This window comes from Symphalangus syndactylus, chromosome 6, assembly GCF_028878055.3.
Source record: "Symphalangus syndactylus isolate Jambi chromosome 6, NHGRI_mSymSyn1-v2.1_pri, whole genome shotgun sequence".
NCBI classification, from domain to species: Eukaryota; Metazoa; Chordata; class Mammalia; order Primates; family Hylobatidae; genus Symphalangus; species Symphalangus syndactylus.
The window spans coordinates 59,112,617-59,133,939 of record NC_072428.2 but is presented as its reverse complement, the minus strand read 5'-3'; the positions used below and the strand labels follow the sequence as shown (position 1 = coordinate 59,133,939).

General features: G+C 40.1%; 1 protein-coding gene and 1 long non-coding RNA gene across 13 annotated transcripts in view; both read left to right on the top strand.

Annotated features, from left to right (window-relative positions):
• Positions 1–5,907, top strand: part of NARS2 (asparaginyl-tRNA synthetase 2, mitochondrial) — a 149,205-nt gene extending 143,298 nt beyond the window's left edge. For 9 of the 12 annotated variants that reach the window (XM_055283085.2, XM_063641450.1, XM_063641445.1 and 6 more), the window contains 2 exons: positions 747–773; positions 5,059–5,907. In XM_055283085.2, the coding sequence (XP_055139060.1) occupies positions 747–773; positions 5,059–5,203 (172 nt within the window). In that variant the 3' untranslated portion in view covers positions 5,204–5,907. Of the gene's footprint in view, positions 1–746; positions 777–5,058 lie in introns of those variants that run through there. The other 3 variants (XM_055283086.2, XM_063641446.1, XR_010121365.1) reach the window with 2 other exon arrangements.
• A 4,227-nt stretch (positions 5,908–10,134) lies between these two features.
• On the top strand, positions 10,135–20,028 carry LOC129484677 (uncharacterized). Its single transcript, XR_010121369.1, has 4 exons — positions 10,135–14,511; positions 16,709–16,777; positions 16,919–18,162; positions 18,484–20,028. It is a non-coding gene; the product is annotated as an uncharacterized lncRNA (long non-coding RNA).
• Positions 20,029–21,323: the final 1,295 nt, after the last annotated feature.

The following is a 21,323-nucleotide window of genomic DNA, read 5'->3' as shown; positions in this document are numbered from 1 at the left end:
TAATAGTTCTCAAACAAGAATCAGTGTGCAACCATATTATGAAGGCAGCCTCAGAATCTATATTATTGTTTTAATGTTGAAAAACGAAGGTTTTATCTCTGTGTCCCTTGTCTGTGTGTGCCTCCCAACAACCTTAACTAGTAATAATAGTGCTTTTTTTTTTTTTTTTTTTTTTGAGATGGAGTCTCACTCTGTTGTCCAGACTGGCGTGCAGTGGCATGATCTTGGTTCACTGCAACTTCTGCTTCCTAGGTTCAAGCAATCCTTCTACCTCAGCTTCCCGAGTAGCTGGGACTACAGGCACACACCACCACACCCAGCTAATTTTTTATTTTTAGTAGAGATGGGGTTTCACCATGTTGGCCAGGCTTGTCCGGAACTCCTGATCTCAAGTGATCCACCCACCTTGACCTCCCAAAGTGCTGGGATTACAGGCAGGAACTGCTGCTGCACCCTGCCTAATAATAGTGCTTTTCTTATGTCACAGGATAATAAACTCATCTCAGGTGAATCCCTTCCTTTGGACTCTGGATCGTATTTTCTTTCTATAACATTTATTGTCTAAACCATTTATTTGATAACACCTTGTGCTATTGGTTAACTTACTGTACAGTTTCAACTTCTCAACTATGTTGAGTATTACTTGAGAGCAGAGGCTTTGTCATCTCCTTCTTTATAAAGAGTTCTTTGCACACACCCAGAATAAATGTCTAGTGGTTAATATTTATCTTATCTTCCTTTAACAGATCAGGACTTACAGAAGTCTACCAATGGTAAGAATGTGGCCCCTAATAATTCTTACTCTAGCTGCTTGTCTGACTGTTGCCTAGAAGCATTTTTACTTGTATCCCCAAGACCCCATGAAAGAGTGTTAAAAACAGTGAACTTAACTGTTCTTAGGTCAGGGAAGGGGTTGGGGGCTCAGAAGATCACTTACTTCCTTTGGGTTCTTGAAAAACAGTAATAATAGCTCTGATTTACTTACTGCTTATTGCGTGTCAGATAATTATGTTAAAAATTTTATGTATATTGGCTGGGCGCGGTGGCTCACGCCTGTAATCCCAGCACTTTGGGAGACCAAGGCAGGTGGATCACCTCAGGTCAGGAGTTCGAGACCAGCCTGACCAACAAGGTGAAACCCCGTCTCTACTAAAAATACAAAAATTAGCCAGGTGTGGTGGCAGGCACCTGTAATCCCACCTACTTGGGAGTCTGAGGCAGGAGAATCGCTTGAACTTGGGAGGCAGAGGTTGCAGTGAGCTGAGATCACGTCATTGCACTCCAGCCTGGGGGACAAGAGCGAGACTTCGTCTCAAAAAAAAAAAAATGTATATTATGTCATGTAATCATCCTATCACCCTGTGAATTAGGTACTATTATTAAGCCCCTTATTACCCCCTAGGCCTGAGGCCCAGAGATGTTAACTAACTTAGCCAAGATCACACAGTTTGAGGGATAGAGATGGGACTTGATCTCTCTGAATCAAAATCCTTGGCTTGGCCGGGCACGGTGGCTCACGCCTGTAATCCCAGCACTTTGGAAGGCCAGGTGGATCACTTGAGGTCAGGAGTTCCAGACGAGCCTGGCCAACATGGTGAAACCCAGTCTCTACTAAAAATACAAATACTAGCTGGGCATGGTGGCGGGCGTCTGTAATCCCAGCTATTCGGGAGGCTGAGGTGGGAGAATTGCTTGAACCAGGGAGGCAGAGGTTACAATGAGCCAAGATCGTGCCACTGTGCTCCAGCCTGGTGACAGAGCGAGACTCTGTCTCAAAAAATAAATTAATTAATTAATTTTTAAAAATCCTTTGCTCTTAAGCATTATACTGCAATTTCTTTATGTGTGAAATTAGGGGCTTGAGCTAAGTGATCCCTAATGCCTCCACTAACTGTAGAAATCCAAGCTGCTTTGGGAGGACCACGTGTCTGTACTTAAACATTCACTGCCTCAAAGTCGTTTTGGTTTTCCTTGTGCAGACTTTTTCTTGAAGTACTTTTCCATATATATAAATTTTTTATTTATATTTCTATATTAGCACTCCTTCAGGATCTTGGTATAATAATATCAACAATATTATTAATCCTTTTGCTGTGCTCAGGAAGAGGAAGGGGCAAGTTACCTACACCCTTGCCTTTTGGTATGGAAGGAGATAGGTTTCAGAGATGCAAAAAAATCTAAAATTGGCTTCAGGTGATGGCCTTTGAATGCCTTATATTAACCAGTAATGACCTTAGGCATACTTAATCTCTCAGAGTCTTGGTTTTTTGGCTATAAAATGGAATGATATTATCTCCTTCACAGAGTTATTGTGTAGATGAAATGAAACAATACAGGTTAAGTATCTACATAGAGTGGAAGCTTAGTAAATGCTAGTTTCCTACCCCCTTTCTTTTCTTTGTTCTGAGTCTTGCTATTAGGTAGATAAGCCTGATGATTGAGCAAGCTTACGTATTTTATAGTTTGTAAAAACTAGCCTTAAAAAAAGCTAAACCACTAGCCTTAAAAAAAGCTAAAGCCACCGTGCGTGCGGTGGCTCACGGCTGTAATCGCAGCACTTTGAGAGGCCAAGGCAGGTGGATCACTTGAGGTCAGGAGTTCAAGACCAGCCTGACTAACATGGTAAAACCCCATCTCTACTAAAAATACAAAAATTAGCCGGGCGTGGTGACAGGTGCCTGTATTCCCAGCTACTTGGGAGGCTGAGGCAGGAGAATTGCTTGAACCTGGGAGGTGGAGGTTTCGGTGAGCCAAGATCGTGCCATTGCATTCCAGCCTGGGCAGCAAGAGCAAACGTCCATCTCAAAAAAAAAAAAAGCTAAATACAAACCGCACCCCAGCCTGGGCAATACAGTGAGACCCCATCTCAAAAAAAAAAAAAATTGGTTAAATAAGTTTAGGCCTTGGAAGTCTTTATTAATCATTTTAGTACCATTCTTTTCCCAACTAAAGTTTTCAAATCCTTAAGATCTCCTTGAATTTGCTTCCTTCTATATTAGTATATTAAAGGTAAAAGAGACCTTAGACATCTTCATATCTGTGATGTCTGCTAGTGTTCCAACATACGGTGAGAAGCCACCCCAGATGGCTAAGAATTTACTCACTTCCTATTTCTGTACGCCATATGCAAATTAAATCTGTAACTAGACCCACAAATTTCTTAGCATCTCTTCCATAATCTTGCTACCCTGGAACCAATTTAACAACAATCAAACAAATACATATACGTTAGAAAACTTTTTTCTTAGAAATGGATTCTTTCATCTATCAAAGCAAAGGCAAGAAAAATGCTACAGACTGAACCCCTCTGCTGACAGTTTGCAGATATTCATGCCAGTGTTTCAATATCAACGTATGAGAAATTTAGACCCATCTAAAACTATTGGTGGACTTTGTAGCAGCCAGGTCAGGTCCTGCAGGCATTTGTGACCGGTAGTTTGGTGTGCTGTTCATTTCATCACTGAGTCAAAGTGTACTCTGTCCCCATGCCTTGTAAACTTTAAAGTTAATTTAGCAACTGAACATTTCAGTTATTCAAGACTGAATAACTGAATGTGCCTCCCATTATTTCTTATAGTTTTTACTAATCTGAAGTTTTATACTAGATATCCCTGTAATGTTGATCTCTTACCTGATTACAACTCATCTGGTTGGAATTAATCTTTTCTTTTAAAAAGATAAGTACTTAGACTTAACTCCTTACAATACCAGTATATATAGCCATTATTATTAATGGTGGGGAAATAGGTTGATGGACAGTCTTTATGATTGGGAAACCAAGTGGCTACAAGTTATATTGCTTACGTCTTATTATAGAACTGATTTTACAAATCGTTCAAGAAAATATAAACTTGTTTGGTTTTTGTGTGTGTTTTTTTTTTTTTTTTTTTTTTTTTGAGACAGAGTTTCACTCTGTCACCCAGGCTGGAGTACAGTGGCTCCATCTCTGCTCACTGCAACGTCCACTTCCCAGGTTCAAGCGATTCTCCTGCCTCAGCCTCCTGAGTAGCTGGGATTACAGACGGACGCCACTATGCCTGGCTAATTTTCGTGTTTTTAGTAGAGACAGGGTATCACCACGTTGGCCGTGCTGGCCTTGAACTCCTGAGCTTGTGATCTGCCCGCCTCGGCCTCCCAAAGTGCTGGAATTACAGGCATGAGCCACCTCACCCGGCCGATAAACTTGTTTTAATCAATATTATATAACTCAAGAATTTCCCCACCAAATGACATAATAAAATATTTATAGTTGTCCTTTTCCTCTTTTCTTCCTAAAACTTTTTCCAATGCTGGTGTGTTAGAATCTGAGTTTCAGTCATGGCTGTGCCATTATCTTGCCATGTGGTCTTTAGTGGGAAAAGAATGTGCGTGGATGGGTTTCAGAGGCTGTCTAGCATGTCAGCTAAATGACTCTGGGCATCTTCACTAGGCCTAAGGCAGAGAATTAAAGGTTTCTCCTCACTCCAGCATTCAAGCATATATTTTTGTGCCTTCAAACAAAACTTCATGTAATTAACACCTACTCTAGAGCATTCCCTGGTGATAAAAAGTTGAATGAAGGACAGTTCCTGCCCTGTTGTAGCTTATAGTCTAATCTGTAGGATATCTTTTCATAATGTAACAGGCAAAACTCTGCACTCTCCTCTGTGTATTGAACAATATGATTTTGGGAAGGAAAAGAAAACATTGTGATTAACCTACCAAGAAATAAAAGAGGCATATATTTTCAAGAAAATTAGTAAATCTATAGAAAATTTTCTGTAGCCTCCTGAGGCAAGTTTTCTGTCATAAACGCATAAATATAATAGCTTAAAAAGGAAAAGGGACCAAAGCCCATGACTGTATGACAGGATCCACTGCTGTTTCTCTGGGTAACCTTGGATAGATTATTCAGCTTCTTCCTTTCCATTGTCTGTCTGTGAAGGGGAAAGACTGGTCGATCACAGTGAGGTAGACAATAACAAATGATTGCAAAATACGTTTGAAACATAAAATTCTAATCAACATCTGGTCTTATACAATATATATAGATGATGATTTTCTGTTTTTGAAAAACAGGTATCTGGACCTTCGTCGATTTGGATCTGTGCCACATGGAGGTTTTGGGATGGGATTTGAACGCTACCTGCAGTGCATCTTGGGTGTTGACAATATCAAAGATGTTATCCCTTTCCCAAGGTTTCCTCATTCATGTGTTTTATAGCTGGAAGATTGGTTAAGGAAAAACACCCCCCATGGCAGAGACACTGCACATGATTGTGCATACAGCAGAATGCATGTTTGGATATTAGAAATGCAGATTTCAATATGTAATTGTTGTGCCATAAGATATCATAGAAAAAATATAAGTGGTTGTGATTTTCTTAGAAAGTTGAGGGTATTTCATGTAAGGATGAGCTCCCCCAAGAAGAGGTACTTATAGCAAGGGGACTCTCAAATCCATTACCTCAATTAAGAAATGAAGAAATTGAATTAGATAGTCTCAAAGTTTCTTTTAAACTCTAAAACAGAATGAGATAATGTATTTTACATTGTCTATAATCATTAAATCACTCCGTGTAATTTTTGAGAACCATCTAGTAGCTCAAAATAAAATAATGTTGGATCTTTTCTCCCTTGCATATACTTTGTGATAAATCCTTATCTCATTTTCAGTACTTCATTAAACATTGCAGAAAAAAATATTCCTTAAGGTCTTAATTGATTTAACGAAGTATCTATTCTGAATTGAAATCTCCTTTCATTGAACTGGATGAAAAAATCATGTTTAATAACTGTTGCTTTTCAATTTTCAAAGCTGTTGAGATATTACATTAAGTATTTCAACTCTTTAATCACTGTTGTGTTATAATTTGTTTATATTTGATGTTTATAATTTGTCTAATAAAATAGATTTTTTTTAATTGACGCCTATGGAAAAAAAAGTTATATATTTTTTAATTTCATTTGGTCCTTTCCCAGTAAAATTTGGAAGAAAGGTATTTTCAATCCAAGATGAGGATGGGAATTTGGCAGAGCCTAAAGGATGGGTGATTCTAGAGTTAAAAAGTAGTGTGGTCAGCTGGGCATGGTGGCTCACGCCTGTAATCCCAGCACTTTGGGAGGGTGAGGCAGGCGGATCACTTGAGGTCAGTAGTTCCAGACCAGTCTGGACAACATGGTGAAACCCCATCTCTACTAAAAATAAAAAATTAGCCAGGTGTGGTGGCAGGCGCCTGTAATCCCAGCTACTTGGGAGGCTGAGGCAGGAGAATCACTTGAACCCGCGAGCCGAGGTTACGGTGAGCAAAGAATGCGCCACTGCCCTCCAGCCTGGGGGACAGAGGGGGACTCTATCTCCAAAAAAAAAAAAAAAAAAAAAAAAAGTACTGTGGTCTCTGAGAGTGAGAAGAGCATTGACTGGGGAGTTTGGAACCTGACAATTCTAGCACTTTGGACAAGCTGCTTACTGTGTAGGAGCTCAACATCATTTTCTTCAGAGTTGATAAAATAATTACATGTGTGTGCACGTGCGTGTGTGTGTGCACACACACATGCATATGTTTAAAACTGAAATGCTACATAAACTTTTTAAAAACTCTTGTTTTAGTCTTTATGTCTTCATTGAGTTACGTGTATAAGGACCTATAGCAAATTGTATTCTCAGTAGAATACGCATGTATCAAGTAATTGTAAATGGGCTTGCATGCCTGAATAATCAGTTTTCTAAGTCTCATTAGATGGGTTCTCCTAGATTATTTCCTAATGAAATTTGTATGTATACTTTATTTTAACCTAATTCAAAATCACACAGCTGAAAAGAAAGAAATTCCAGAGCCTTAAGAGTTGGAAGACACCTGAGAGTTTGTCAAAGTTGACCTGCCTAATGCAGAGAAATTCTGTTTACCTGGGCACTTGGTTTTCCAGCCTCTTTTTGACAAAGAAATCAGTGTCCTACAAAATTGCTCATTCCATTTCTGAATCTAATTGGTAGATTTGCTGAGCTAAAATCTCAGGAAAATCTACTTCCCTGGAACTTTAATCCCTCGGGCTTAGATATCAAGTTTAGGGCAGGCTAAAAGGGATAATTAGGGCTTCATAAGGCTTGCCTCAACCATAATTAGAGAGAGAAATTCATTTGTTTATTCAACAAATATCTGAGCTTCTTTTATATGCCGAGACTGTGTGGTAGGTGCTATGTAAACAGTTGTGAACCAAACAGAAATGACCCTGCCTTCATGGAATTAATAATATATTTGAAAAGATATATAATAATTAAGTAACTGTGTTATTTCAAAATATAGTATTTGCTGTAAAGTTATATGAAGAACAGGAAAGCATAGATAAGCTTGGTAGAAAAGGCATGTCTGAAAAAGTGACATTTAACCCTAGACCTAGAAGATAAAATGCAGAAAACGTTTTAAAAATATTTGCAGCATCAGCCTGTATTGATTTGGCATTCAGGTCTTACTAGATGCCATATTAATTTTGTGGAATAAGGGACATTTACAGACCCAGAACCTGGAGGCACTATAATTTCCAAGCCTATCAGGAATTACACCTCCCATGATTTTTGAGGGACCTGATAGAATTGTAATGTTAACATGACAGAGGTTAACAAAATTATAGTGATGGGAAGATTGCTGAGTTAGAGAAAGCCCAGGTTCTGGACCCAACATTACCGTAAATTTAGTTGTAGAGCATTAGGCAAGTAAAATAATCTTTGTGGCCTCCAGTTTTTTCCATCTATAGTACTATCACATTTTGAAGTAGGTAAGCTCTATCTCTTAATCTTCTGTGAACCTGTGCTGAACTTAGTCACTAATAATTGATTTAGAGTCTAACCTTTAGGCAATATGTAGTCCTCTATTTTAGTACATATTAAGTCTCCAAAATGTATAACGAAGTTGCATCGCTGAAAGTTGAACAGTAGTCTTAAATGTGTTCATATACTGTATATGTGGAAGGAGGAAAGGTCCTTCTCAAGGCATCTTACCTTTTTGATAGCGTTTTCACCAATGTATTTCCAAAACTTTATACATTCTTTTCCTTGATAATTGATCACACAATGAATATCTGGTTGAAGCCAAATACTTGCCACCTATAGCAAGCCTAATAATTTGTCTTTGGCGCAATAGTTCTATTTTGCCAATAATTGAACAAAAACAAAAATCCATGTCAGACAAAGATGATGAAAATGCCAAAACTGAACTATTGCTTGCAGGCAGCATCAGCAGGAAAAAACTCAAACTGTTTACTCATCAGCTGAGATATGAATATCTAAATTCTACATTGCAAACAGTGTTGTATAAGTCAGTGTATAATGAATAAAAGTATGGATTCAATAGTTGAGTACTGTCTACACCATAATAGCTTTTAGTGCTTAGTTTCTGAGTTAAAAGGTGCTAAGAGGGTTAGTTTTTCACTTGAGTAACCCGTTTCCAATGAGGAAAGAATCAGATTATGTTTTCCTAAGATTTCCAAATGCCACCCAAAAATAAGAACCCCAGCAACCCAAGTAGAAGTATATTCTAAAACTTAGAAAGGTTTTTTCCGTTATTCTCATGCTTATTTCAAATTTTGAGATAGGTTGAGAACAATAGTTGCTTTCCATCTGGCTGTCCTTTTGCCTGAGGAAAGTTGTGCTGTCATGTTTTTAGGTCTGACAAGAACTTAATTGTGTGAGTGATCCATTCCAGATCTAGACATAACTCTCCAACCCAGAGACTCTTTAACTGTCACAGAATAGCAAAAGAACTGTTTGACCTTTCGTTCTTGTCAGACTGGATCTGCCAGAAGCCTCCCTCTACAATGTTATATATTCATATTCTCTATAAATTGAATGTAGACATTGAAGCATGACTGAACAGGCATTGAAGATGCACTTGGTGAGGTGGATTAACTCTACCCATCTTTAAATCCCTTGCTTCAGATAATTATAGATGAGAGATGCTTATTTGGATTGGATTGCTATTTATTCTTCTGTTTATTTTAGTAAGTGGTGAGGCAAGAACACAAAAAATGTACAGTTGAAAGATTGGCCTGGGTTGATTGATAAGTAATGTGTGGGGTGTTTTGGCTTCTTATCAATATTTGTATTCAGTCTGCAATCTAAAGTATGTATAATTAGAAAAACAGGTGAGAGTAACATCTGATTATAATTTCTTCCCAGTTAATCTTCAGTATTAAAAGATAGTAAAAGCATTAAGAAAAGGGCAGAAAGCAGGCCGGGCACGGTGGCTCACGCCTGTAACCCTAGCACTTTGGGAGGCCAAGACAGGCGGATCACCTGAGGTCAGGAGTTCGAGACCAGCCTGACTAACACGATGAAACCCATCTCTACTAAAAATACAAAAATTAGCCAGGTGTGGTGGTAGGCTCCTGTAATCCCAGCTGCTTGGGAGGCTGAGGCAGGAGAATTGCTGGAACTTGGGAGGCGGAGGTTTCAGTGAGCCGAGATTGCGCCATTGCACTCCAGCCAGGCCAGCAGAGCAAGACTCCATCTCAAAAAAAAAAAAAAAAAAAAAAAAGGGCCCAAAGCAACCTTCATCACTGTATTGAAATGATTTGGTAGGGCTTTTGTAAGAAAGCATCATTTTAGGTCATGGTCAGCATCCCTCCCTGAACTTGGACATTCTCCTGTTGCCAGGAGCCCTAGATTGGCCTGTGATCAACTAAGGCTCCAGTTAGCTGTTGTGCAGTTTGGACCCAGCATTACCGTAAATGGAGTCCAGCGAATTTCTAGCCATTATCAGCACACTGGATAGTTTCTGGGGGACCTTTATAAAGAAGACACCAGGAGTTTAGGTGCTTTTTAAACTGTCATTCAGGCAGCTGGTCATTGAATTAACATAGCTCATGACTTTTCAAAAATTCTCTGCTATACCTTTACTGTTCGTAATTGTTACTAATAACATGACTATTATTTAGGCATTGCTTTACAGTTCATAAATATGTTTCGTGTATCTTATTTTCTTAGTTATCAAGACAATACATTGTGGACTTTGTTCCTTTGTATCTTACTGGGCATGAAATTTATTTGGTTTATTTGTTATAAAAATTCGAAGTTCCTTTTGGGAGGCTGAGGCAGATCACGAGGTGAGGAGATTGAGACCATCCTGGCTAACACGGTGAAACCCCATCTCTTCAAAAAATACAAAAAAAAATTAGCCAGGCGTGGTGGCGGGCGCCTGTAGTCCCAGCTACTCAGGAGGCTGAGGCAGGAGAATGGCATGAACCGGGAGACGGAGCTTGCAGTGAGCCGAGATCACACCACTGCACTCCAGCCCAGGCAACAGAGCGAGACTCTGTCTCAAAAAAAAAAAAAAAAATTGAAAGTTCCTAATACTGAGAGAGAGACTACAAATAAAATTCACTGCCCTCAGCTTCCAGAGAAACCAAAAAACATAAAACCTAATAACCAAAGAATCTTGCATCTTAAGCCCCAGAGTTTACTGAATGTGTCGCAAAATACACACCTTGACCTTGTTCAAACCAGGGTGAACGGACAGGAGAATGTGAAGGAAGATGATGTTTGATCTCAAATACATTCGAGTAAAGAGAAACACTAAAAATGGGATAAAGGATCCTAGACCCAGCAATGTACTTAAGCTCATTGTGCCTCAATTTTTTTCAGTTTATACTCACATTTACTGCCTTTTAGGATCATCTTTGAATTGTGGATAGAAAGATAGATGAAAGAAACTTTGATAGGAATTATTAATATCTTCCTCGAAGTCACAGACCTTTGATTTTTCAAGGTAATAATCTGAAAATAGATACTTGGTGGGCCTGTGTAACAGAAGTTTTTTTTCTGCAACAAGTGCCCATGTACACAGCTGGAACTGTATTTTGCCGAACCTGAGCCGTCTACAACTGTGATTCTTTGATTCATAACTTTCTCTACACACTAGCTCAACAAGAATTGCTGGTTTGCCATTTTCCTAGGAACCTTGTTTTGAAAAATCTCAGAAGATTAATCCTTCCCCTGTCTATGATATATGAACTACTCCCCTCTGTATTTCTCCTGATTCCTAGTAATTTGCCTGTTGTAGCTTCACTGAATAGGAACTCACTATCTTAATAGAGATCTTTTATTTATTTATTTAGAGACAGGGTCTTACTCTCTCACCCAGGCTAGAGTGCAGTGGCGTGATCACAGCTCACTGCAGCCTCAGCCCCCCAGGCTCAAGTGATCCTTCTGCCTCAGCCTCCCACGTAGCTGGGACCACAGGCACAAGCCACCACACCCAGCTAATTTTTGTATTTTTTGTAGAGACAGGGTTTTGCCATGTTGCCCAGGCTGGTCTTGAACTCCTGGGCTCAAGCAATCCTCCCACTTTGGCCTCTGAAAGGGCAGGGATTACAGGCATGAGCCACTGTGCTTAGCCTTATTTTTTGGAAACAGGGTCTTGCTTTGTCACTCAGGCTTAAGTGCAGTGATGTGTACATGGCTCAATGCAGCCTCGACCTCCTGGGCTCAAGCAATCCTCAGCCTCCCATGTAGCTGGGATCACAGGTATGCACCACACATCTAGCTAAGTTTTTATAGAGACGGGGTCTCACTTTGTTGCCCAGGCTGGTCTTAAACTCATGGGCTCAAGTAGTCCACTTGCCTCAGCCTCCCAAAGTGCTGGGATTACAAGTTTGAGTCACCACACCCAGCCAAGAAGTTTTTCTCTCCTCAGAGAGCTCTGGTTGTTAGAAACTTCTACCCGAGAATAAGAAAACCTGTCTCTCTGTATCATGCAGATGGAATAAAATAGAAAACTCCTCTTGTTTTCCAGTATAGAACCTCTAACTGCTCAGGTGGACTGTCTGTCCTTCCCTGAAGTGCTGCACTGCTCTGTGTTATTCATCAGGCCATGTGTCCTTATAATGGGCCTTTCTATTGGTACATAAAAGCTTCCCTCTCCTGTTCACTCAGCTACTACCCAAATTTCCTGTGATACCAATCTTAGAAGAGCTTTCAGGTCTCCACTGCCTCCTTCCTATCTGCCTTGCAGCCTGTGGTGGTTGCTGAAGAACTTTAATTACAGTGTCAGAGTGTTCAGGGACAGTCCCAACTCCCTTCATGTGAGGATTGCAGAAATGGGCTTGGATCGTATACAGACAGCGTCACGAGGCATTACTGAAGAACAGTAAGTTCTTTCACAGAAGATGTCAACTAATACTTGCATTTTCTTTGCCATACCCCAAGAGGCAGGAGCTGGTTCCTATATAGTTAGGATATAGCTGACCAATGATCTCTTTAAATGTAATTTCCATCTGCCACATTTTAAATTGCAGGTTTTTGCATCAGGAAACTGTTGGGTCCAATTATTTGGTGCCTTGGAAAGGGCATTAGATGCATAGCGAGAAGACCCTGGTTTAATCTGACATTCCACTTACTAGGTTTAGAAGCTTGAGCAAGTTAATTAATCTTTGAGTCTGTATACCCAGCTGCAAAATGAGGATAATGCTTATCTTATCGAGTGTTGTGAAAGCAATAAAGATTGTGTGAAAGGGTTTCATAAACTGACAAGCACTGCACAAATGTAAGGTCTCCTAAGGAAAACCTTTTCAAAACTCAAAATCTGTATGAATGGAGATACTTACTCATGTTGGGTGGAATGTTTTACAGCCATTAAAAATTATAAGGGAAAATGAATTGAAAAATACAATCTAAAATGGTGAGTTTGCAATTAAAACAGAGTAAAACCTGTGTACATAGACTAGAATATGGAAAAAAATGAATTACAGGGCAGTGGAATTGAGTGACTTTTGCTTTAAAGCCTCGGGTATATTAGGTGTATTCAGTTTAGTTCAATAAACTTTTATTGAGCTCTCACTCTCCCAAGCCCTGTGCTAGATTCTATGAGTGCTGAGACAAATAGGACATACTCCCTCATCTCAGAGACTCCCATTCTGTACAGTCTTGTCAAAGTTTACTGTGTATATGAATCACTGGGGAGTGTATTAAAAATTTACATTATCCTACTCCCACCGGAAGATCTGATTCAGTAGGTCTGGGATGGAACTAGCTCACAATTTACATTGTTTTAAACAGTCACCCTGAGTAATTCTAGTGTAAGTATTTTAATTCTGTACTGAGAAACCTGCAGTGAGATTTTAATATTTTTACACTAAAGGATAAGTAATAATTATACAAATCTGCTTACTGAAGAAGGTACCCTGTTCTGTCTGCACGCTTGAGCTGGTTTTTATGTGTCTCTATCAAGGATGGGAAAGCCAGCCTGCAGTGATACCCCTTGGAACCCTTGCAGTGTAGAAACTACCACACCTCTCAACTTTTATCTCTTTTCCTCACTCCATTTCTCCCCACCACTTCTCCTATGTTTTCTTCTTTCTATGCAAGTGTTAATCTCCCACTGTGGTTCCTTCTATGCCTAGTACTATATCAACATCCAGGTGCTTCCCCTTCCTTTCTCCACCCCACCCCCCAGCCAGATATGCCAATCATATTGAAAACAACAACTTACATCTAATTTACTAAGTACAAACTTGTGTTGGTTAATGTTTCTCAAAAAGTAGGAGTGGGCTGTTGGTTGATCAAAAGTCATTTTTTTAAAAATCCGATATGGAAATTTTTGTGTCAAGTTTCACTATCATTTAGTTCTTGATTGATTTTCTTCTGATGGGTTAGTAGCCCTCAACAGAAAATTTTAAAAGTCCTCTGCTCAGGTACCTGTCCTGCCGATAGAACTGGGGTGTACCCTGCACCCTGACTCAACATTGCTTGTCTCCACATGCCTGTAAATGGGCTTGGGTGGCTTTCTCAGGCTACACACCTGTCACTTCTTAGTCACCCAGAATCAAAATATTAACAGCTCTGATCACATTTTCTGAACCTATGAGGCTTTATTTCAAGAGTGTTGACACTCCAAAATGCAGCTAGGATTTCCACATTTTCACGTGTTAGTGTTGAAATTATTTTTACTTCAGGAAACCAAGGGTTGGACAATGGCTTCCAGACTTTCTCCTTTCATTATGCTCCTTCAGCGCCTTATGCAAATGCCGGTTGTCTTATGCTGCCATTCGTCTCCTCTGCCAGAATGTGAGCTCCAGGACAGCAGGGATAAGAATGCATTCATTTTTGTATCTGCAGTACCTTGGAGAGTGTCTGACACATAGTGGGCACTCATTTTAAAACTGCCAAATGAATCATTAAGGTGACCAAAAACAGGGTGGGGAAAATACATCCATCAGACAACAGGGAAATATTTCTTAAAAAAAAAAAATTCCCAAAACTAGCTTTTCCCTCTTTATGTGTCTAAAATATCTCATAAATTTTTAAACTATCCCTTTCAGCACAAATCTGCCTGGAGCTGTTTCCTGAACACAGGACCAAAAGGCAGGAATCAAAAGTAATAATGAGTTTAGTTATCTGCCTGTCACTGAAGGTGACTTCTAGGGCACCCTCCTGGCATTGCTTCTGGAATACAATGACTTAGACTTCTTCTGAAGAACATCTCTATGCTGTTCATCATATCGCCAGCACCTAGCCCTGTGCCTGTGCATAGTAAATGCTCAGTAAGTATTGTTGAATGTATGTATTAAATTGAGAAGAAATTCAGAAGCTAGTCCCAAATGAACTTAGTTGCTCAGATTTTCAGTTAGTGGTTTTCCCCAACTTGCTCTCTTAATCTAGACATTTTTACTGCCTCCAAATTGAAGGTAGCTGCTATTTATGTCATCTAATTTAACAAATGTTAACTTATGTCTATTCTGTGCCTATCTGTGGGGTACCCAAAATTAAACCTAACCTCATACAGTTTCAGTCCCCATACAGTTGGTTCATAATTCTCAGTGCTCCCACAGTCCTTTGAACATACCTGTTATAACATTGCCCAAATGCTACTGGAGATATCTGCCTATTTCTATCCCCAGAAAGACCCTGAAATTCTGAAGAACCTAGTCTTTTTTTTTTTTTTTTTTTTTTTTTTTTTTTTTTTTTTTGAGACGGAGTCTTGCTCTGTCGCCCAGGCTGGAGTGCAGTGGCGCAGTCTCCGCCTCCCAGGTTCACGCCATTCTCCTGCCTCAGCCTCTCCGAGTAGCTGGGACTACAGGCGCCCGCCACCACGCCCGGCTAATTTTTTGTATTTTTAGAAGAGACGGGGTTTCACTATGGTCTCGATCTCCTGACCTCGTGATCCGCCCGCCTCGGCCTCCCAAAGTGCTGGGATTACAAGCGTGAGCCACTGCGCCCGGCCGAACCTAGTCTTATCTTGGTATTCCTATGCTGAACTTGAAGTAGTAGCTTCTCAGAAAATCCCTACTGAGACTTGACTAACTTGTACATAAATCATTCCCTAGTAACATGTGTTTGAATAGAAATATATTTTGTATTTGAATAGAAAGAAACATATGCTTTTCTAGGTATATTCCTAATTTAAAGGGATACTAGGTGAAAGAAACAAGATTGGTTTTAGTGTCTCTGTTAAAACACCTTCCAAGGTGTCTACTTAGTTATCAAACCTGTCCTTTTTCTGACAATTCCCCTACCCCTGTCCTGGCCAGTGGGTCCCTAGCAGACATCCTGGGGGCCAGAGCTTCCTTTGCTGATTGGTCTAGGGGTGGACACCTGATCCCAAATAAACCAGTTTCACTTTCTCTTGAGAAATTGGGATTGAGGACAGTGGAGAGTCTGGACTGGTTGCTTGAGCCAGGAACACATAAACTTAGGAGCCGGTGGGTAACCATGTACCCAGAGAGACAGAGAAAGCAGTCTTCAAAGAAAGAAACGAAGGCAAAATGTTCAGAGATGAGGGAGACATACAAAATGGATGCCTGGTTTTTGCCATGTTTATTCCCTGGTTGCTACTGTTTCTGAGGCCAGATTATTCAACTTTTCCATGGGTTCCATAGGAGATAACTCACTTACCATCTCCATTTGATCTTGAGTGAGTTTGAAATGGGTATCTGCTTTGACAACTAAAAGAAGTCAAATTAATATACTATGTGACTTACAGAAGGAATTCTCATTACTTCTTAAGTCTCATTACCTTACAATCACATCTACATATCCCAGAATATATGTCAATCAGGAATTACTTAGATGGGGAATTCCTGATAAAATAAGATGCAGTAGGAGGGTAAGTGGCTTCTTTGCTTTTCAAATTTCTTAATAGTCTAAGTCACAAAAACAGAAAGCAAATAAATGGAGGCTTATTTACAGAGGGGATTGGACACGTCAGACCTTTTTTGGAACCACACAATTGGATTTAAAAGATTTTGAAGAACCAACACATTTGGCAGCTTCCCAAACCATCTTATTTTTGAAGATTCTGCTTTCCAGAACTGTATTAAGAATGGCCCTTGTCATGGGCGTTAGCTGTGTTTCAGACTAGCCAAAACTAAAAACTGGAAGAGACTAAATAAGTATGTGTGCATGTAGAGCAGCCCAGACCGTGCAAGTGGACTGACCATAAACAATGATGGCCAAATCTATGAAAATAAGATAAAGACCTTGCTCTTCAGAAACAGTGCCAGATGTGTTCAGAGCTTTGTGTACCACACTCTTTCAGCCCTGGTATGCCACACCGTGAATTTAGTGTTCACTTAATCATTTTGAAAACATGCATGGAAAATACAGAGGAACTGTGAACTGCTAAAATCATTTGTCTGGTTCAGGAAAGTTTCAGAGGAAAATCTCGGGGCTTTTTCCTAGAATGTTATGAAAATACTAAATTATACTGATTGCTGCCAACATATTTTCTAACCATTCTAGGAAAAGAAAAAACAACAAAGTTTCCAGCTCTTACTCTAGATTGACACTGGACCTTGGAGATGCTTGCAGGTAATTTGACTGCACCTACTTTCCTTTTTTGGTTAATTGTGTTCAGTGTGCCTCATAACTTCTATTCCCAGTAAGGCTGTCATTTAGAAGGGGTGGGTGGGGGCTGAGGGGAAGCTGTTTTAATTCTGGCTTTTGTTTCAGCCACTAAATGTAATGCCACATGATTGTTGACCCAACAATAATCCAGTTAAAAAACAGTCTTCAGAGTTACTACATCATCAGAATTAACCCTGATTACATCAAATTATGTTGAAACAGACCACAGCTGTTTGCCCTGTTGAAGCAACTGCTTGAGAGCTCCTCCGGAAGATACATCTGGGTGTCACTAAGATACATTTTGGGTTTAATTTTGTTTCTCAACACAAATGTAGGAGGGAAACAAACCCTGTTCTGCTGGGGTGCTTGGTGGGAGCTGAAAACCTTGTGATTCTCCAGCAGTCAAAAGTCATCTCAATTACCAAAGAGAAGGGAACCTGAGATCTTTTGTTTCAGTTTTCTATAGGAAGGATGTAAGAGGAAGGAAATTCAAATCTGTTGAGTATTGCTCTTGCCAGCAAAAAGAAGTGGAACTGACTAGTGAGAAGGTGGTGGGATTTTCTTTGGTGGCTGTATGCAGTGGTATCAACCCAGGAGAGTAGACTGTTCAATTGTGAAGAATTTTGCAAGACAGTTGTTATAATATCATTAAAATTAAGTTGTAATAAAAAAAGGGAAATATGCATTGGAAAAGATGTGGACAGATTGGAACCCTCATACATTGCTGATGGGAATGTAAAATGGTGTAGCCACTGTGGAAAAAAGTTCAGCAGTTCCTTAAAAAGTTAAACAGTGTCACCATATGACTCAGCATTTTCACTCCTAGATAGATACCTAGATCGAAAACATATGTCCACACAAAAACTTGTACAGGAATGATCGCAACAGCATTATTCATAATAGCCAAAAACTGGAAACAACTGTAATGTTCATGAGCTGATGAATGGATAAAATGCGGTATATAAAGAACTGTTAAGTGCTTCAACATGGATGAAACTTGAAAACATTATACAAAGCGAAAGAGGTTAGACACACGAGGTCACATATTGTATGAATATGGTTATGTGAAACGTCTAGAATTGGCAATCCATAGAGATGAAAAGTAGGTTAGCAGTTGCCAGCGGATGGGATTGGGGGAATGGAGAGTTAATGCTAATGGATATGGTGTTTCTTTTGGGGTAATGAAAATGTTCTGGAATTAGATAGCTGTGATGGTTGTCAAAGTTGATGAATATATTAGAAACCATGAATTATAAACTTTAACATGGTGACTTTTGTGATGTGTGAATATCTTAATTAAAAAATTAAGATATAAACTTACAATTAAATAAGTTATATTAAAAAGAAAGGTAGTGCCGGGCGCGGTGGCTCACGCTTGTAATCCCAGCACTTTGGGAGGCCGAGGCGGGCGGATCACAAGGTCAGGAGATCGAGACCACGGTGAAACCCCGTCTCTACTAAAAAATACAAAAAAAAAATTAGCCGGGCGTGGTGGCGGGCGCCTGTAGTCCCAGCTACTCGGAGAGGCTGAGGCAGGAGAATGGCGTGAACCCGGGACGCGGAGCTTGCAGTGAGCCGAGATTGCGCCACTGCACTCCAGCCTGGGTGAAAGAGCAAGACTCCGTCTCAAAAAAAAAAAAAAAAAAAAAAAAAAAAAAAAAAAAAGAAAGGTAGTAACTACCCCAAACTCATCTCTTGGCTAATTACGTTTTACTATTGTGTTCTTGGTGTTATTTATGTCTATTGTGTCTTTATGTTGGAAATACTAAATAATGGTGTATTACTGTGTATCTCTTAACTCTGTAGTCAAGGACATTAACTTGATAGCTTAAAACTGGCCATGGCTGGCAGAGTATGCCACAACAGTTGGCATATACTGTAAATCAAGGCACCCACCAACACCACCAGGGAGCCAATTTTAAAATATTTGCCAGCACATCATTGGCTATATTGTCGGACAATCATCTTGGGTAATTCTGGTAGAATTACATAGTTAGATGAGATGAAATCCTGAGGCCTCTAGGTTCCCAGCAAATCAAAGACTAGCAAGCCTGCATCGTTACTATGCAATTTATCAGGTGCAGAAGGAAATGACATTTCTGGTCATCTGTTGAATAAAGCCATTTTGAGTTCAGGGGACATGGTTTTCTCCAGCTTCACTAGTGTTGCATCTGGTACAAGGGGTTAAGTGCTAAAGCCCCTGTAGGATTGTCACAGTGAAGCCAGACAACAGAGTAACCACAAAGAGATTAATTCTGTAGTCCCACAAAGGAGGGTGTCTAAAGAGTGTACAACAGTGTCAGAGTTTGGAAACCAAGGGTTGACAAAGTTGGTTCTCTGGAATCTGGGGGTACCAGTTAAAAGGTTAAAAGGAGTCATTGTTTTTTGAAACTATCCAAGAGTTACAGCCATGTTTTTTTTGTTGTTTGTTTGTTTGTTTTAAGATTTCGGGGGAATCTTATTTTCTTACATGTTTCTGGAATTTTTCATTCTTTTTAAATTTATTTTTAAGTTCCAGGGTACATGTGCAGGATGTGCAGGTTTGTTACACAGGTAAATGTGTGTTATGGTGGTGTGCTGCACCTATCAACCCATGACCAAGGTATTAAGCTCAGCAAGCATTAGCTATTTTTCCTAATGCTCTCCCTCTCCCAACTCTCCACCCACTCACAGGTCCCAGTGTGTGTTTCCCTCCCTGTGTCCTTGTATTCTCATTGTTCAGCTCCCACTTGTAAGTGAGAACATGCGGTGTTTGGTGTTCTGTTCCTGTGTTAGTTTGATGAGGATAACGCCTTCCAGCTCCATCCATGTCCCTGCAAAGGACATGATCTCGTTCCTTTTTATGGCAAGTTACAACCATTTTTAAAAGTGGAACTGCACAGGATTACCTCAACCTGCTAAGTCCTTCCAGCTAGGCCGTCCCTGTGGGTTTAAACACAATGTAAAGAAAGTGGATGTTAAGTGTTCTTTCCACAAAAATGATAACTATATTAGGTAATGCATTTGTTAGTTAGCTAGATTTAACCATCCCGCAGTGTGTGTATTTTATATATTTGTATCTATGTTTCAAAACATCATGTTGTACACAATAAACACATACGATGTTACCTGACAATTTTTATTTAAAAAACCACTCCAGCTGCTTATAGGTACCTTCACAAATGCTATTCTCTGGTTTGTATGGATCAGAGAGTTCTAGATGTTCCAGTGGTCTACAGCCCCCACCTGTCATCCTTTAAGGGTTGGTTCCTTTGTTCTCACAATGAACATTTAATGAGCATCTATTCTGTGCTGGTACCATGCTGGGAAGCTCTGGGAATACAAAAATGAGGAAGGGCCAGATGTGGTAGCTCATACCTGTAATCCCAGAACTTTGGGACGCCAAGGCAGGAAGATCACTTGAGCCCAAGTGTTTGAGACTACCCTGGGCAACATAGCAAGACATTGTCTCTAAGAAAATAATAAGTGATAAAAACACATTCATGTCTTCAAGGAACTCACAGTTCCTTGACAAGTAAATACTTGCTGTACAGTGTGATAATCCAATTTATATAAGTGCAGTGTGGATACCAAGAAAAGAGTGAACAACTTTGCTGGGGAATGGGGACAGTCAGTTTTAGGGAAAGAGGTCTTGACGTATGTTCAAGATCTAATTCAAGGTAGGAATTCTCTCTGCAGAGCAAATAAAAGGAGCCAGCATTGCAGAGTGTGGTTTGGAAGACTACAGCACTTTCTCAAGGATCTTGACAGTCTTTGTTCTTGGTAGATTATGACAACTGATTTACCAGTGTCAGCAGCAAAGTCCTGGGAGCCTAACTGCCACAGAGCCATTAGCACTGATTCTGGTTATTTTCAAAGGAGAAATTGGGAAAATGGGATTGCTCAAACTTTTCTCTAAGAAAGTTTTTTTGTTTTTTTTGTTTTGTTTTGTTTTGTTTTGAGACAGAGTCTCACTCTTGTCGCCCAGGCTAGAGTGCAATGGTGTGATCTCAGCTCATTGCAACCTCCACCTCCCAGGTTCCAGCAATTCTCCTGCCTCAGCCTCCCAAGTAGCTGGGATTACAGGTGCCCGCCACCACACCCAGCTAATTTTCGTATTTTTAGTAGAGTTGGGGTTTCACCATGTTGGCCAGGCTGGTCTCAAACTCCTGACCTCAAGTGATTCGCCGGCCTCAGCGTCCCAAAGTGTTGGGATTGCAGGCGTGAGGCACCGCGCCTTGCCAAAAGTTTATTTTCAAAATGTCTCCCACTGGGTATAGTGTCAAGTAACTCTCAGACTATTAGCCACAGACAGGGAGGAAACCCAATTAGGTCTTTAACCCCACCCCATTCCCACTTCCAGATCTCATCCTCAACCAGATGCCCAGAGTTGACTTGAGTAAGTTAAGGTAATTTGATATAGGGAACCATGTGGGTCTCAAGTAACTAGGGGTTAAAGAAGCACACACCTTAATATGCCTGAGAGATGAGTGTCCTGAAAGACACCAGCTGAGGTGGTTCAGCTGGTCAC